Raw genomic sequence first — 19,489 nt, forward strand, 5'->3', positions numbered from 1 at the left:
GAAAGCATGGTTAGTACCTTTGCAGATGACACTAAACTTGGAGATGTAGTGGAGAGTGAAGAAGGTTACCTCAAAGTGAAATGGGATCTTGATCAGCTGGGCCTATGGGCCGAGGAGTGACAGGTGGAGTTTAGTTTAGGTAAATGTGAGGTGCTGCATTTTGGAAAGGCAAATCAGGGCAGGATTTATACACTTAATGCTTAGGTCCTGGGGAGTGTTGCTGAACAAAGGGATCTTGGAGTGCAGGTTCAGAGTTCCTTGAAAATGGAGTCAGGTAGATAGGATAGAGAAGAAGGCAATTGGAATGCTTGCCTTTATTGGTCAGTGCATTGAGTGTAGGAGTTGAGAGGTCTTGTTGCAGCTGTACAGGACATTGGTTTGGCCACTTTTGGAGTATTACGTGCAACTCTGGCCTCTTTGTTTTAGGAAGGATTTTGTGGAACTAGAAAAGGTTCAGAAAAGATTTACGAGGGTGTTGCCAGGGTTGGAGGGTTTGAGCTATCGGGAGAGGCTGAATAGGCTGCGGCTATTTTCCAGAAATTCTGGACACTGAAGGGTGATGTTATACAAGTTTATAAAATCATGAGGGGCACGGATAGGGTAAATAGGTGCAAGGGAGTCCAAAACTAGAGGGCATAGGTTTAAGGTGAGGGGGTAAGATATAAAGGGGACCTAAAGGGCAAATTTCATGCAAAGAGTGGTGCATATATGGAATGAGCTGCTAAAGGAAGAGGTTGAGGCTGGTACGATTACAACATTTAAATGCCATCTGGATGGGTATAGGAAAAGGAAGGGTTTAGAGGGACAAGGACTAAATGGTGGCAAATGGAACTGGATTTATATAGGATTCATGGTCGACATGAAAGGTTTGTTTCCGTGCTGTATCTCTCTATGACTTTATGATTCTGTCATCAGATCAGCCTTGATTCCATTGAAGAGTGGCACATTCTTAATGGGCTGAATGGTCTACTTCTGCCTCTACATGTTATGGCCCTTATCCTCTCAAATTTTGAAGGGTTGAAATTAGTTCAAGAACACCTGTGATAATGAGGTGAGGCTCAAGTTTGTTGATGCTGATTTGTGAGGACAAAAGGTCACACAGGATGGTGACCATGGGGCAGCTAGGGACCCGATGCTGCATACAGAGCTGCACGATGACCAGTGCAAACTTTGTGAGAGCTGCAACCATTGGTTGGAGCTACATGTCAGGAATTTGTGCGGTCTGGATTCTTGTGTAAGTAGAGGACAATTGCAAGTGGTATGTAAATAAGAGTAGTCAGGCTGATAATTAGAGTGAATAGAAATAAGGTACTTGCCATTCAACATTGAGGTTCTAAAGTCACTATTTAAAGCTTAAGGGGACAATTACAAAACGTCTCATACTTGCTGTAGTTTCACAAATTTCCCACCATTGCGCATGGTACATCTTACTTTAAGAAGTGCAAAGAACAAGCAACTGAGAAGCAAATGATTCTTTTTCCTGGTTAGGCAGGTGATAGAACATTATTTTAGACAATAACTGTGTTGATAGTAGCTTGTATGAACAATCACCTCTTCTGGTAAGTAACCTAAATTTACATTCTGACTATCCTTCAAGGCTGTCCCATCCTTGCTGAGGATTTTATTATGGCTTTGTTGGAATACATTATCTATTGATATTAAAGATGAAGTTCAATTGCAAATGTTTTCTATTGTAGAAACATGATAATTAACAACAATTCTTTCAGTGGATGTAAATTTAAAATCTTAGAAAATTAAATGGCTTTTATTCTGTTTAAGTCTGTATGTAGGAGAATGTTCCGACCACAGACAAATTGCAATTCATAACGGTGGTTACCACAATTCCGGCACTTAGAGAATTCAGATCTGCACTCACTCTCGTTACGCCCATGTGCTTTTACTTCCTGTCACCTGTGGTGCTTAGCATTTTAAATCTAAATGTTCCAGCCAAGAGCTAAAATTCTTTTCACAGTTGTTGTATACACTATTTTAAGTATTAGCTTTAATGATTCTTCAGCAGTAACAGGAACGTGAGCATTAAAAACGACTGTAGGTTTTAAATGAAATGAAGATTCGTCCACCCCAGTGATCTGGGAGACCGAGACCATTGTGCAATCTGTGCTTCCTTCACTCTTAGTGAGAGTAGTAATTCCAACAGCAAAATTCCTCAATATTCTATTCAAATGAATCCAATTGGAATGACATCTCTGGCAGCTTTTATTTTGCTCTGTTTCGCCATTCAGAGTAAGCTCATCATCTGTAAAGGTAGGATTGAGCAGACTGTTGGCTTGAAATTCGTATATTCTGTTTCGTGCACTGTAAATGAAGGCTGCGGGTTTCAATCTGAGTGATACGAGGACTATAGGCTTCGGTCTGAATGATGTGAAGGCTGTAGATTTCAATCTGAATGATATGAAGACTAAGCTTCAGTCTGAATGATATGGAAAGATATATCTGAGATTATTGTTCTTTATTTGTTGAGATAATTCCGTCCAGATAACATTATTCATCCGCTTTTGATTTTTGCTAGTTTTATTATTTCATATTGTGAATGCATTTTTTTGCAATTATCTGAATGAGGTTCCAACAGTAGAAAAAGTCACAGAAATGTATAAAAATATGGAGAAATAGATAATGGAAACCATTAATGGGATCCTTTAAATTAAATCTGCTTGCTTCCTTTAAACTGTCCTAATATTAGTTCATATTGCACTTATACTTAAGAAGTATAATGGGTGTGTAGATTCTTTCTGCAATACAGATAGTCAAACTAATCTTCATTTTCCTCAAGACATTCATAAATTTCAATGACAGTTTTTTTTCACCTTTACATTTCTGATCAGATTTGTTTCAAACTGTATTTTCTTCAAAAGGCTGTGAAAACATTCGCAAATACATTAATTCTGACTTGAAATCAACCAGTTATGTTGTTTTTCATCAGATCCTTTCTTCAGTGAACACATTTTCAATTTTCAAGCTGCTTTATTTTCTAAGTCTCACTGTTTCCCAGATAGAACCATAGAAGTGGACAGAATTGAAAAGATTGGCTTGCCTTGAAGATCCGCCTCGAATTATATATTTTCAATTATGCTTATATTCACACAAGTAAAGTCTTAATTCCAAAGTTTCCAAATCTTTATCTTGCATATTTTGTACATTCTCTGTCAAAGGTACTGTAGTAAAATAATCACAAATATCAAGTTATTTTTGAAAAATAACAATAAAATGTAAATTCCTGTTTTTAACTACAATATTTGGCATGTGTTTCTTTTTGACAAAGCTGCTAAATTTTACTTTAGTTGCTAGTCAGCAGGTGTTACTATTATTCTTGCACCCACAAACAGGATTTTCTTAATAGATTTCTAAGTAATACTACACTGTTTATATTCTTCATCTGTCAAAACTCACAAGTTTTAGTGCATTGTGATCTAATTATTTACAATTTTCCTCAGTTGCTTAGCTGTTAGTCAATATTTACCCTCCAAATAATTTGTGAAATTTGGGTCATTATGAGGCAGCTTGAGTTGCCCACTGATGCAAATGGCGGTTAAATTTAACAGCCATATGCCAAAGTATACCATCACAAATCAATGTGAAAACTCTTTCTGCAGTTCAACACACACCACCCAGGTTCAGTGCTGACCACAGAATTGTTTTGCTCTGGCATTTGGGTGATAAGGTTCACAGGCATTCGCAATGCACATTAAAATCAGTGAAGATGCTAATATTTATTCCTGTTATTAATTAATTACTGAAGTGTGGGTATTATTTGGGTAACAGTGGATTATTAAGACTATATGCATTCATATAAATCTGCATACGCGTAGCTTGCATCCAGAGTGTAAATCACAACCAGCAGAGATTTACATTTCAACAAACACCAGACTGCCCACACTTTATTCTCAGTTGATGTAAAACAGTTGCAGTCATTGTTTTTGAAGCATTCATGGATTTTGTAAACTAGGCTGAATGACCAGAGATCCTTATTGTTTGATCATGACTTTATGAAATGTGGTTAAATTTGGCATATGTGGTAATATGGAAAGATATGGGTTATATAACAAAGTGTTTGCAAATAAATCCAGGGATGAAATCACTGGGAACTGTATTCCAAAATTACAGAACAAATCAAAGCTACAAATCATGGACAAAACACAAGTGGAGGGCACTAATTTAACTTGGGTTCCTGTACGTGTAGATCTCAAACGTTCAATTACATAAAAGCTGGACTAAATTCTGTGAACGTCACATGCTGAAACATGATATAGCATTTGTGAGCTTTAAGAAATATTATTACATTTCTTTGCATTGTTTTATATTCTTTCATTTGTATTTCTGGGAAGATTACATTTAAGGCAGTATTTCACAGAAAGTGATCAATACATGCCTGCAATTACATAAAAAAGCAGAATATTTAGATACATCGTACCAGAACATAAAGTCTTCACCTCATGCTGTATGTGGTACAAAAATGCTTAATGTGTGATTTGGTATCACACCAAAATGAAGATGAGCTTATCCTAATGCAATAACTTCATATGTTACTGCTCAGCTCTCTTACTGTTTACTTCAGTGACAATGAAAAGGGCAAATCATGATTTTAACTGTTTTCCTAACTAAAGCTATAAAATGTAAACTATTACATTTTTTGTGTAGATACTTGATCAAGTCCCCATAGTAAGTATAATGACTGAGTTCAAAACGTAACTCGAAATTATTGTTCAAAACTGCCAGAGAAATAGGCACTTAAAAATTTTTTTGGCCTATGTCTGAATCTTCATCAGAAATCACACAACACCAGTTTATAGTGCAATAGAATATAATAAAATGTGAAGTTGGATGAACACAGCAGGCCCAGCAGCATCTCAGGAGCACAAAAGCTGACGTTTCGGGCCTAGACCCTTCATCCTACTGTGTTCATCCAGCTTCACATTTTATTATCTTGGATTCTCCAGCATCTGCAGTTCCCATTATCACTTATAGTGCAATAGGTTTATTTGAAAGGAGCTGCACTCCTTCAGGTGTTAGTGACAGGGGTGATATCAGACACCGAGTTTAGAAGCAAAAGATCAAAAGTTCACACCATGGATGAGAATGAACTAAACATACCTAGGATACTGTTAAATCTCTAACCAGTTAGAAGGTTTTAGTTGAATAATATGTATATGTAAATTCCTGAATTCCTTTCAAATCACTGTCTTGAGAGAACTAAAGGTGTTATCAGTGTGAAGAAGCGGTGACATTTTAGGCCAGACAATGCATGTTAGGTGTGAGGCCTTGTTTAGAATCTGTTTGTGTTTTTGTTTGCAGTCAGACTGGTTTTATTTCTAAAGTCGGGAATTATAAAACACCACATTGACTGAACAAAATAGAACATATCTGCAAATACAAATTCATGCCATCGGTTCACGTGTGTGTGTGCGTGTGTGTTTGTGTGAGAGAGAGAGAGAGAGAGTGTGTATGTATGAGAGAGGATCTGTGTGTGAGTGTGTTTATGTAAGTGAGCATGTGTGTATGTGTGAGAGTGTACAATGTGCTGGGGTCACCTATAATGCGACATAAACCCAACATCTCGGTTAGGCCATCCTCATGGATACCTAAGTTGGCTATCAGCCTCTGCTTGGTGACTCTGCGTTGTTATGTATCCTGAAGCCTGCCTTGGAGGATGTTTACCTGAAGATCCAAGGCCAAATGTCCTTGACTGCTGAATTGTTCCCTCAATGGGAGAAGACATCTCTGTCTGGCAGTTGTAGCACGGTGTCCATTCATCCATTGTTGTAGCGTCTATATGGTTTCACCAATATACCATGACACACACACACACACACACACACAGTGGTAAATTTGTATTCGCAGATACGTTCTATTTTGTTGAAAAAGCACGCAATTTATAGACAGTCAGTCAATATGGAGTTTTATGAATTCCCACTTTAGAAATAAAACCAGTCTGACTTCAAACCAAAACACAAATAGATTCTGAACAAGGCCTCATACCTAACATGCATTGTCTGACCTAAAATGTCACCTCTTTTTTACACTGATAAAACCTTTAGTTCCCTCAGAGCAGTGGCTTGAAAGGAATTTGGGGATTTACATATACATACTAATCAACTAAAACCTTCTAACTGATTAAAGAGTTAAATCTTGAGTTTGTGTAATACATCCTCATCAGTGGTGTGACCCTTTGATCTTTTACTTATAAATTCATTGTCTGATACTGACCTTCTCACTAACACCTGAAGAAGGAGTGAAGTTTGAAAGCTTGTGTTTTCCAATAAACCTGTTGGACTATAACCTGGTGTAATTTGCTTTCTGAGCTGGTCCACCCCACTCCAACACCAGCAACTCCACATCAATCATCGTCTTATCTGCAAAACGTAAGGACTAAAACTACTTAATACTTCTCTGCATTTCACAATTATTCAGGTCCTAAAATTGAAACATAGATTTCTGTGTTTTAACACAGTTGTTTATGAGATGTGGCTATCGCTGGATAGGCCAGCATTTATTGCCCAACCCTAATTGACCTTGAGGTGATGGTGGCCTATCTTCTGAAACCATTATGATCCTTTTAGGTGTAAGTACCCTACCCATGATACTGTTAGAAAGGAAGTTCCAGGATTCTGACCTGGTAACAATTGAGAAACGAGAGTTATAATTCCATTTCAGGGTAAATTTGATTTGGAGGAGAACTACCAATTGGAGGTGTTGAATGAATCTGCTGCCCTTATCCTTCTGGGTGGTAGAGAGTTTGGAATGTGCTATAAAAGAAACTGGGTGAGTTGCTGCAGTGCACGCTGCTGCATCGGTGGTGAGGTGAGTAAATGTTGAGGGTGATGGTTGAGGTGCCAATCAAGCAGGCTACTTTGTCAAGCTTCTTGACTGTTGGCATTGCACACACCAAGGCAAGTGGAGAGTATTCTTTTACAGAATTCTGCTACAGCTCTAGGTGTGCAACACAGTATCTGAATAGAGCATTTGGATTCTTGAGTTTTATTTATCAATTCTACGGAATGTTCTCAATATAGGAGGGTTATGTATTTCAGGGAATGGGAGTTTCCAAATAATATTCTGAAACTTGCACTTAATGCGAGCAGAAGGAAACAATGCAAGCCAGCGTGCAGTATGTGAGCACAAAGCTCGAATGTAATCAGCTATAAAACGCTGAGAAGAGATACAACTTATATAAATCATTATAACACCTGAAATTTATGTCTGGAAGCCTTTACTAATGTCATGTTTAGATTCCTAGAAGTGCAGAGACTTTTGGATGCATTTATCACAAAACAAAAAGAAACAGAAATGTGTTTTTAAATCATCATTAAATTAATAACAATTCATGATTTTTCTTTTCTCTTTATCTTTTACCTCTACAGAGATTCCTGTAAAACAATACCCTTTGCATCTTCATGTTGAACCTGGGCACTCAGCTACCTTAGTTTGTGCTTTTGAACTTGATGTTGGGAATGAAAATGAGATTGATGTTTACTGGACTAAGCAAGTAAACCAAAGTGAAACCCATGATGTACTCCACATTTCTTCAAAGAGCTTTCAAACACTGAAAACAAACGCAATTCATAATAGCTCTGAAGGATCCTTCAGTTACTCTGGCAATCTAAAACGAGGTGTAATGGTTCTTGAAATGAAAAACATGCAAAAAACAGACTTTGGCTTGTACATATGCAAAGTAGCCAGAACTATACCCCCTCCACCCATGGAAGGAAGTGGGCATGGTACTAACATAGTTGGTAAGAGTCATTTTTTGTCACTATTAAACATTTGTATTCATTAAAATGAGTTATGACCTGGTTAGGCCATAACACCTTTCAGTCGCTGCTATTGAATAACTTGAGAATTTACCTGAGAATGTGGACATGTTGAAATGTAATGTGCAGTCTACTCTACACATCAAAACATTATGCTTTACATCTCATCATAAGCAGTGCAGTCACAGTGTGTGTCAGCTTGTTATGCACTGAATGATTGTAGATGTTTAGTAGGAAATAATCCATATGAATCAATTCAGGACTGTAATTTCAAAAATTTCATTAACCCTCCGATTTGAATATAAGCTACTGTTCTATCGATAGGATGTGAAGGCAGCAAAGGAGTTTTACAAGAATGGTTCCAGGGTGAGAAACTTCAGCAATAAAGAAAGATTTGATAAGTTGTCATTATTTTTCTTGAAGAGAATGCTAAGAAGAGATTTGATAGAAGTTTACAAAATCATCAGGGGTCTGCAGCGAATAGATAGGGAGAAACTGTCCCCACTCAGAGGTAAATTGAGAACCAGAGGGCACAGTTTAAAGTTTTTTGCAAAAGAAGCAAATGCACAGTAAGAAAAATCATTTTTATACGCGAAACCGGAATGCACTGCCTGGAAGTATGGTGAAGGCAGGTTAAATTGAGGCACTCGAGATCGTTGGATGTTTATATATAGAGCAACAATATGCAGGGGTTAGGAGAAAAAGCTGAAGTTTGGCTCCAGGTCAAAATGCTCACACAGCCAGTGCAGACTTGATGGGCCCAATGGCCTTCTTTTGCATGATCTGTGATTTCTGTATCTGCAGAACCTTGCATTGTTACATGACTTCTACAACTTTGAGCTTACCTTTGTCCTAACTTTAGTGCATATGCATTCTGCTCTGAGCTATATATATTAAGTCAACAAAATGTATTTTTGGAAAAATCAGGTACATTAACTATTTATCAAAGTGAGGAATATCTGTGCTGAGAGGTGGAATACTTCACCAATTGTAATCTCAGTGTCAGATTCAAATCATAGATATAATCCCAACAGTGTGAAACCAGGCCATTCAGCCCATTGAATCTGCACTGACCCTCTGAAGAGCATCCCAGAACACCCCTATAACTCCACATTTCTCATGGTGAGTCCACCTAAACTGCACATCTGGACACTTTGGGCAATCCATCTAACCCGCACATCTTCGGATTGTGGAAAGAAACCAGAGCACCTGGAGGAAACCCATGCAGACGCAGGAAGAATGTGCAGACTCCACACAGGCAGTGCCCAAGAGTTGAATCAAACTTAGGCCACTGATGCTTAGAGGCAGCACTGCTAACCACCAAACCAAATGTTGTCAGGTGAAACTTGACCAGATATAGTAAAAAGATCTCTGCTATATTCAAACAAAGGTGTTTAATCCCAGCCTCAGATTTACACAGCCACTTCAAAACAATATTTTTATTGTCTATTTTGATCTCTACACGATTTTTAAAATTTGTAGCACAATATTTTCATCTCCTTTCCATTGAAACCAGGTTTCTAGGAAACAGACTAAAACATACGTACATCGTAATTTTGAATCAACAGAGATTGCAAACAGATTCTATTAGTCTGTCTGTATTTGAACTCATGTCCTGAAGATGAAAAAGTACAGAGGCATGGTTTTCCTTTCACATTTAGGTTTTTAACATGTTATCAAGTAGCTCAGTGAGGGAACCCAGGCATCTGGGACCAGGCTGAAAAAGACAAATAACTGCAGATCCTTACCCAGTCAGATTGAAGGATTGAAAAGTTAATAATGTAAAGACTGAGAAGGGAGCTGAATTAAAGGAGGTGCTTTCGATGCCACACCAAGGTACTGTGAGCGTTAGAGTGATTGGATTACGAAAGTGCGAAAAAAGACTAAAAAGTAAGAGAAATGGTTTCAAATTTGATTTTTTTAAAAAAATCTCCAACAATTAAAACCTGAAGGAATGAGATTCCACATGTTTAATTGTTTATTTGTGCCAAGGAGGCTCTTTGGTAGTAATTAACATATCACTTTTTAAAAAGCTAAAAGTTCTGTTGTACAAATGCAGCAAAGATTACACTATTCAATGCATTTCAACGGGGAGGCAGGCAGAAGCCAAGAGTAGAACAGAGGAGTTGGCACTTAGCTGTGCATCTGCCTCCATCTGAAGTTGCATTTGTGGATAAAAAAGCGAATGCTATTAGCCACACTATTATTCAAAGGTAAAATTTGTGTCAATGTGTCAACCCACTGGATTAAAATTATATCTCATTTATATTGCAGTGTGTTCAATCCTAATTGTTCTTGTAATTTCTTTCTTAAATGTTCTAAAATATTAGGAATCACTAGATACGTTGTCAAATTAAAATATTTTTAAGGAAAGAACTTGCATTTATGTAGCATTTTTCTCAACAGTAGCATGTCTAAAATACTGGGCAGGTAGTGAAGTATTTCCTGTTGTAAATATACAGCAATTTGATAGACAGTGTCATAAACAACAATGAGAAAAATAATTTGGCCAAGTGATGTTCATTGAGGGAATAAATGCTGAGCAGGACAGCCTGAGAAACACACTGATCTCTTCCAATAGTGTGTTGCGATATTTTAGCGAAATATTTCACCTGACAACTAACATCTCCAATACTGCATCAACATTGGATTCTACGCTTGAGTTGCAATCAAGTAGGGCTTGACACCTGCAATGTTGTGACTTAAAAGTGAGAGGGATATCTACACTGATGTGTATGTGAAAAGAACTACATCACAAAATTTGTTAGAGATTTTTCTACAACGTTACTATATGCAGTCGTAAAAAAGCTTTTAATGAGCACGACTGAAACATCTGCTTCTGGTGATGATTATGCTGCTCTTTGTATTCTAACAGAAGTTAACTTCACTATTGCAAAGAATACTGAAACCACAAAGCAATTTATCTCAAAGATTTCAATCACTTGTTCAATCCATTATTCTTATAATACATTATATGACAGATTGGAGACGAGCATGCGCAACATTTTTAACTGACTCAGAAAAATTGAAAATTAATATCTTAAAGAAATTGGAACCTAAAATATGTCAGTAGTTACATATTATGTAAATATGTTACCATGAAATATCTGAACAGCTATGTGTGTGATGACAGGCATTGACAGTCTTTCCGTTACATGGTCATCAATTATTGTTTCTTGAATGAGTCAAATCACATTAAGATTGTTATGCATTCTTTTTCAGAATACACGAAAGATTCTTCCCAGTCAGGTAAGTACATCATATAGAGAAGGAAACACTTTTAAATAAAATAAAGCATATTTGGCAACTTATCACAAAAATTTACAGTTTCTGTACAATTCTGTCTAATAGAGTACATTTAGTTTATGATAATGTAAATGTTCAAAGAAAAAAATTGACTTCACAATAATGACAATTAGAGGACTTTTTAAGAACATGTAGCTTCTTTATTTCTTTAACGGAGGCATTAGCTTGAAAGACTTGAGCAAATAATTCTTTAAAACGGCTGATGAAATAATGCAAATAAAGCAAGAATGGTGATAGATTGGGAAAGGGAAGGTGCAAAGAGACCTGGGTGTCCTCATACACCAGTCACTAAAAGTAAGCATGTAGGTGCAGCAGGCAGTGAAGAAGGTAAAAAGATTTGTTGGCCTTCATGGCGAGAAGATTTGAGGACAGGAGCTGGGATATCTTTTTTTTCTGATGAAGGGTCTAGACCCGAAACATCAGCTTTTCTGCTCCTAAGATGCTGCTTGGCCTGCTGTGTTCATCCAGCTCTACACTTTGTTAGCTGGGATGTCTTGTTGCAATTGGTGAGACAGTATCTGGAGTAACGTGCAGGTCTCCTTATCTAAGGAAGGATGTTGTGGTTATGGACACAGTGCAACAAAGGCTTACCAGACTAATGCCTGGGTTGGCAGAACTGACATATGAAGACAGACGGGATTGGGTAGGTATGTATTCTCTGGAGCTTAGAGTGAGGGGAGATCTCACAAGAGACTTACAGAATTTTGGTGGGACAAGACACAGAAAAGATGTTCCCAGTATCCAGGGCTTCCGGAGCCAGGGGTCATCATCTAAGGATACAGGGTAGTATATTTGGTACTGAGAAAAGAAGAAATTCCTTCACTCATTGAGTGGTGGGCCTGTGAAGTTCTCTGCCACAGAGAGCAGCAGGTAAGGCCAAAACATTGAATATTTTGGAAAAAGAAATAGACATGGTTCTTAGGGCTAAACGGATAAAAGGGTCTGAGAAGAAAAACAAAAACAAGAGTATTGAGTTGGATAATCAATCATGGCAGAGCAGACACAAAAGGCTCAAATGGAATTCAGCTCCTATTTTCTATGTTTCTAGTGTTGTGAAGACTCTAACCATTATGTGTCAATACTTTTCAGAGTCACTTCAGAGTTTAATGAACTGAGCATTGCAGCCCAATATCTAAACAAGTCTTGAAAATATTTGTTTGATTACTTTTATTTAGCATTACTGAAAATCTAATTCCTTTTGGAAAATCTTTGTTATTAATTATTTATTTAGAGTCTTAGAGAAAGTAGCATGGAATCAGACCACTTAGCCCAACTCGTCCATGCAGACCAGATAGCCTAAATGAATCTAGTCCCATTTAGACCGTAACACCATAAGACATAGGAGTGGAAGTAAGGCCATTCGGCCCATCAAGTCCACTCCGCCATTTAAATCATGGCTGATGGGCATTTCAACTCCACTTCCCTGCACTCTTCCCATAGCCCCTGATTCCTTCTCAAATCAAGAATTTGTCGATCTCTGCCTTGAACGCATCCAACATACCGGCCTCCACTGCAGTCTGTGGCAATGAATTCCACAAGCCCACCACTCTCTGGCTGAAGAAATGTTGTCTCATTGCTGTTTTAAATTTACCCTCTCTAATTTTAAGGCAGTGCCCACGGGTCCTAGTCTCCCCACCTAACGGAAACAACTTCCTAGTGCCCACCAATTCTAAACCATACATTATCTTGTAAGTTTCTATTAGATCTCCCCTCAACCTTCTAAACTCTAATGAGTACAATCCCAGGATCCTTAGCTGTTCATCATACGTTAAACCTACCATTCCAGGGATCATCCATGTGAATCTCCGCTGGACACGCTCCAGGGCTAGTATGTCCTTCCTGAGGTGTGGGGCCCAAAATTGGACACAGTATTCTAAATGGGGCCTAACTAGAGCTTTATAAAGCCTCAGAAGCACATCGCTGCTTTTATATTCCAACCCTCTTGAGATAAATGACAACATTACATTCGCTTTCTTAATCATGGACTCTACCTGCAAGCTAACCTTTAGAGAATCCTGAACCAACACTCCCAGATCCCTTTGTACTTCTGCTTTGCGAATTTTCTCACCGTTTAAAAAATAGTCCATGCCTGTATTCTTTTTTCCAAAGTGCAAAACCTCACATTTACTCACATTGAATTTCATCAGCCATTTCCTGGACCACTCTCCTGTCTAAATCTTTCTGCAGCTTCCCCACCTCTTCAGTACTACCTGCCTGTCCACCTATCTTTGTATCATCGGCAAACTTCGCCAGAATGCCCCCAGTCCCTTCATCTAGATCAGTAATGTATAGGGTGAACAGCTGCGGCCTCAACACTGAACCCTGCGGGACACCACTTGTCACTGGTTGCCATTCCGAAAAAGAGCCTTTTATCCCAACTATCTGCCTTCTGTCAGACAACCAATCCTCAATCCAAGCCTGTAGCTCACCTCGAACACAAATGGGCCCTCACCTTGCTCAGCAGCCTCCCGTGAGGCACCATATCAATGGCCCATATCCCTCTAAACCTTCGCTATTCATCTCAGCAGGCAGAAATCTCATGGGAGGATTAGGTAAACGAGATGAATAATTTCCTAACATTTTTCAAATTATTGTACTATCGAGAAGATGATCCCAGCAATCTCTAAATAGCATGACTGTTTCTTCAGTGTAAAAGACCCGCTTATTACTTACAGAGCTATGAAAGAGTTCATGACTTGGAGCGTTGTTTTATTCATCATGAAGAACTCATGCTTGAAAATTGTGGTTCTGTAGGTTTCAAGAGTTGAGTAGAGCATTCTCATTCTGTATCACTGTTTACTAATTCAGTTCTATGTGACCCTCTCTTGAACGCTGCTGCTCCTCTTGAACATTTAATCTCACAATTGTCTTTGCTCATTGCTTGCACTGGATTTCATACTGTAATAGCTTGTCTTCCTTAGAATCAGTGATTTATCTCTAATAATATATAGGTAGTTCACATCCCTCTTTAAGTTATAACTATTGCAGAAATACATTTAAATTATTATTATTTAATACTTGTTGATTTTTTTTGGGGAAATTTTTTACAATGTCGTAATAATGATACCTCAGACTTTGCGATTATGATTTGCATACAAACTGTGCATTCAGCTTCGATGTGGGCTAGTGCAATGAGATGGAATCAATACTTATGTTATTTATACTCAGAATTTGGACAGTGGTGGTTTGTTTTCCATTACTATCTGCCTGAGAAGTTGGTAGTGTGTCTTCTCCCAGAGCAAATGTTTTCTTAAAACTGAGTAATCGGTTTCTTAGGCAACTTCAGAAAACACTAAGAGTCAACCACAAGAGAGTGACTCAAGTCACATGTAGATCAGGACAACCGAGGGTGGCAACAAAGTTCTTTTTCTAAAGGACATTCTGGAGTAGTTCTTTCTCTATCATAATGTTGTAGCTCTCATGGTGATTTGTTCTGATACTAGCCCACTACTTGCCGTGTTATTTGATTCAGTTTTGGAATGAACAAAGAGACCTTGGAGCTCAGGTGCATGGTTCCTTAAAACTGGAATCACAAGTAGACGGTATAGTGAAGAAGGTGCTCATCTTTATTGGTCAGTACATTGAGTAAAAGAGTTGGGAAGTCATGTTACAGCTGAACAGCACGTCCGTTAGGCCACTTTTGGAATACTGTGTTCAGTTATGGTCTCCCTGCTATAGGAAAGATGTTGTGAAACTTGAAAGGACTCAGAAGAGATTTGCAAAGATATTGGCAGGGTTGAATAGTTTGAGCTATAGGGAGAGGCTGAATAGGCTGGGGCTATTTTCCTTGGAACATCGGAGGCTGAGGAGTTAAGAAAATGATCAGGGACATGGATATGGTGAATATATGTGGACTTTTTTCCCAGTGTACTAGAGGGCATATGTTTAAGGTGAAAGGGGAAAGAATTAAAAGGGACACAAAGGGCAACATTTTCATGCAGAGGGTGGTGTTTGGAATGAGCTGCCAGAGGAAGTGGTGGAGGCTGGTACAATTACAATATTTAAAAGGCATCTGGATGGGCATATAAATTGGAAGAGTTTAGAGAGATATGGGCCAGATGCTAGCAAATGGGACTAGACTTATTTAGGATATCTAGTCAGCATGGACATGTTGAACTGAAGGGTCCATTTCTATGATGTACATCTCCATGACTCAATGATTCTATACCACAGTGGCATTTGAACTTAAGGGGCTGAATTTTACTAAAAAATGGTGAAGTATCAATTTTGGGGAGGTTCATAGGTGGTTGCTGTCAGTACGTTCCAGTGAGTTAGCTCACAGAATTCTCTGCTGTTCATCTCAATGTGAATGCACCAAGGTCCTACGGTACTGTCTTCACTCTATCTTGCAGTCATCAGCAGTGGAAGTGCTCACCATTGCTGACTCCTTCTGGTATTCCAGCTGGTGCTATACCTAAAGCTCAATTGTGCACTAGGCCAATCACTGCCAGCTACAAATAGCCCTTCACAGTACACATAGTGGGAGGAATACTTTTGAGGGCTCTGAGGCATCACACTTGATATGATTGCATTAGAATATCACATTTGTAAAAATATATTGCTACTTTTTGTCATTGTAACTGCAACTACAAGAGGCAATTTACAAAGTCTACCTGTCCTGAATACAATGCCTTGTCGGAATCCTGTCTAAGGTTACTCTTACCCTACAATCCAGTGTAGCATAACGTCAAGTTGCTGTTCAATGTGGGAGTATCAGATATTGCAAAGCTTTCAAACAGTTGAAGATATTAACTTTTATTGAATAACAGGAAAAACAAAGCAAGCTGCTTTTGCTTCAAAGCAAACAGGGGCTCTTTACTTTTTGAGCAGCAACAACTTTGCAGTTAATCAATAATCGCTTCACACAACTAGATCCATCGGAAGCAGGTGTCAATTTAATCAGAGAGTCATACAGTACAGAAACAGACCCTTTGGCCCAACTCGTCCATGCCTACCAGACTTCTCAAACTAAACTAGTCCCACTTGCCTGTGTTCAGCCCATATTCCTTTAAACTCTTACTTTTCATGTATCTATCCAAACGCCTTATAAATGTTGTAACTGTATCTGCATCCACAGCTTCCTCTGGCAGTTCATTCCACATACACACCACCCTCTGTGTGAAAAGGTTACCCCTCTCCTCTCTTTTCTCTCACCTTAAAAATATGCCCCCTAGTTTTGAATTGCCCCCACTATAGGTTAAAAAATCTTTCCTATTCACATTATCTGTGCCTTTCATGATTTTATAAACCTCTGTAAGGCCACCCCTCACCCTTCTATACTCAGTGCAGCTCCCAAACTAATGTACCACTAATCCCCAAAATGATTGCACTAGACCTTCAGGACTGACCATGGCCCACTCTCCACACTGTGGTGGTATGGGACCTCTGACTCAGAATACCAATCCCAGCGTCCCTGACCGTGTTTGATCCCTCAAACTGAGATCAGACAGTGCCTCTGACTGACTGTGTTGACACACTCTGACTAACAACTGTCTCCCTTGACTTTGTTAAGGACTACTCCTCTTAGACTTTGTGACCTGGTTGTTTGGCTGAATCACGTGCAGTGTGTTTGCCATGTAAGCTGCTAGCAAGCACTGCAGGTGTGACATTGATGTAGCCACCAAGACTATAATCCCTTGACTGATCACCGCTGACAGTCATGACAAGCTGCTGGCTTTGTGTCTGCAATCAAAGGCGAGACAAACAGAAATACTGAGAACCTGTAAGCTGTGAGTAAGATGGTCAAACACAAAAAGGTAAAGCAAGGCAGAAATGCTGTACGCATCCAAGTGGGCACAAAGTGAGAAAGCAGGTGAAAACCCCAGAATTACAGCCTGCTCCAAGACATGAGATGGATACCTGTCTCTGTATACATAGCAGCCTGGCACTAGCATTACTAATGAAAGGTGTTGGTGCCCCCTAGAGTGCAGGATTGAAATGGATAAATGAGTTGGGGATGTGCAACAATGGTTTGGTGTGGCTGGTGTGTTTCAATCTCCACAGACAAGGATGCAGGTGGCTGCTGTCCATGGAGCATATCCTGAGGTTTTGGTGCCTGCTGTCTGCCCAGGGTGAAGCCTGAAGGAGCAATCAGTGAGCTGGAGCTGCCAGGTTCCCACTCTGACTTTCACGTGGGCAATTGTCACTCTCCAGCTTCCCTCCACCAGAATAGCAACCTGCTTAGAGCTAACAACAGGGACAGGCAATTGCCAAGTGATATTGTTGTTAGACTACTATTCCAGAGACACAACTAATGTTCTGGGGACTGGAATCAAATCCTAACAAATTTAAATTCAATATAAATTTAGAATTAAGAGTCTAACGATGACCTTGAAACCATTACCGATTGTTAGATGGACCCATCTAGTCAACTAATGTCCTATAGGAAGGAAGTTGCCATCCTTACTCAGTCAGGCCTACATATGACTCCAGGCATAGACTAATGTGGTTGATGCTTATCTTCATTCTGGGCAATTAGGGATGGGCAATACAAGCTGGCCTAGCTGATGATGCCCTCATCATGTGAGTGAATAATAAAAAAAAGAGTGTCAAGGTGAAATTTCATCTGGAAATTATTCTTTTGCCCCTTTACCTGTAATAATGACAAACAGAGTAGGTATATGTCAATTTTAAAATATTATGTTAGGATACTAGTAAAATAAACTTTGTCATGGAAAATACAATTAAGGTTAACAATGTCAGCATAAAATACATTGTTGGATAACCATATATAATAAACTGTGTACACATAATTATTAATTGTAATAATTCTTGCACCCAGAATGTATATATGTTCCTAAAGGATGAAGCATTTGAAGTGTTGCTGTAATTGAAATACCATTGGAGTTAGGTATTTTTGTGCCCAACATTGGCTTTCATTTGTTTTCACAAAAGCAAAATGGAGGCAATACTTTATAAGATGTCTTGATTAATTATACACAGCAAGCAAAAGAGACTTACATTTAATTTATTTGATTTTTTTTAGGAGCTGGGAACAGAACATATCTACATCAGCATTGTATCAGTGAAAATGCATTTATTACAATAATTGTGAGCCTTGTTATATACTCTCTTATTATGACAGTCCTTGCAATAGTTTGTTGGGTAAGTTGGTTTACAGTATCTTTATAATGATGTCATTATATACTGTAATTGCACTGATTGACAGATGATAAAGTCATAATCAGCAGTTTCCATCTGAATTATCGAAAAGATAAGTAAATTCCTAGAATTAGATTGTCTCTTATCTGCATTAAAATAACATTCTTGTCACAAGCACTGCTTAATGATGTTTTCTTCATTAATTAATTAAACACAAATTAGACTAAAACACTACTCTTTCATGGAGCATGAATAAAACTCGCAAGACCAGCATTTATTACACATTCCTAATTGCCCTGGAGATGGTGGTGGTGAGCTGCATTCTAGAAATGCTGCAGTCCTCCTTGTGATGGTACAATTATAGCTCTGTTATTAACACAAAATAAATAGTAAAATTAGTTGATTTATAATGATGATGCAATGCTTTCTGAAAAACTATAATTTTAGTAGCATTTTTTTGATGAGTTATTTTTCTTTTAAACTAAACAGATTTACAAAAGAAGATCAAGTGAAGCACAGAGGGACTCATTGATATATGTAGACATGAGAAAAAGGAAAGAATGAAGTGAAACGAGTGAGGACAAATTAACTTGTTTTCATTCTTGGAAATCTAATGTTCTTCATACGCTAGGCAATGAAACTCAAACTTCAATTGAAACAAACCGCATGGACACAATCGTTTTAAGTGTACTTGGTTAATTCTACATTTGTCATCTGTATGCAATCACATTAAATAACAATCCTGCATATAGAGTGGAGTCATATATATATGGGCATTTAGAAGGTCGGACTCAAAAGTGATTAAGTCATCCTAAGGCTATCCTAGAGACTGCCAACAGTAGAATCCTAAGTAGAGTGTACCATTTAATCCAATTTAGGATTTACCTTCCCTTCAATGGATTTGTTCAAACAACAATCTGAGGAAATGCAATGGTTTTTCTGAATGGTTTATGTAATGATATTACCCAAGGTTACATTTTAAACATTAATACAGAAGTTGCAAGTGTCTGACCAATTATCTGTTGTTCTTCCAAAGAGAGTCTATCTGTCTGGAAAATTTTGTGAAAGCCATTTAGCTGTAACATATATACTTATTAATTTATCAACATTAGAATCATAGTGGGTCAATTTCTGCATAATTCCTGTTCTTCAAAAGTACATAAAATATTCTTTTGCAGTCCACATGGGTTTATCTCATCAACATTTACTTCTGATAAATGGTGAGTAAGAATTTTAAATGTTGTTATGACTAGCATAAATTTCCACAAGGAGATTAAGCCCAAACTTCCCTATTTATAAAGCTCACTACAACAGCA

General features: G+C 38.2%; 1 protein-coding gene across 1 annotated transcript; it reads left to right on the top strand.

Moving 5' to 3' along the window:
* The first annotated feature begins 1,953 nt into the window (after window positions 1-1,953).
* Window positions 1,954-18,920, top strand: LOC125457346 (uncharacterized). The gene is made up of 5 exons (XM_048541499.2): window positions 1,954-2,265; window positions 7,377-7,748; window positions 10,989-11,015; window positions 18,058-18,176; window positions 18,663-18,920. Exons 1-5 carry the CDS (start codon window positions 2,184-2,186, stop codon window positions 18,735-18,737), a joined length of 675 nt encoding a protein of 224 aa, XP_048397456.1. The 5' UTR covers window positions 1,954-2,183; the 3' UTR covers window positions 18,738-18,920.
* Window positions 18,921-19,489: the final 569 nt, after the last annotated feature.

This window comes from Stegostoma tigrinum, chromosome 12, assembly GCF_030684315.1.
Source record: "Stegostoma tigrinum isolate sSteTig4 chromosome 12, sSteTig4.hap1, whole genome shotgun sequence".
Classification (NCBI taxonomy): domain Eukaryota; kingdom Metazoa; phylum Chordata; class Chondrichthyes; order Orectolobiformes; family Stegostomatidae; genus Stegostoma; species Stegostoma tigrinum.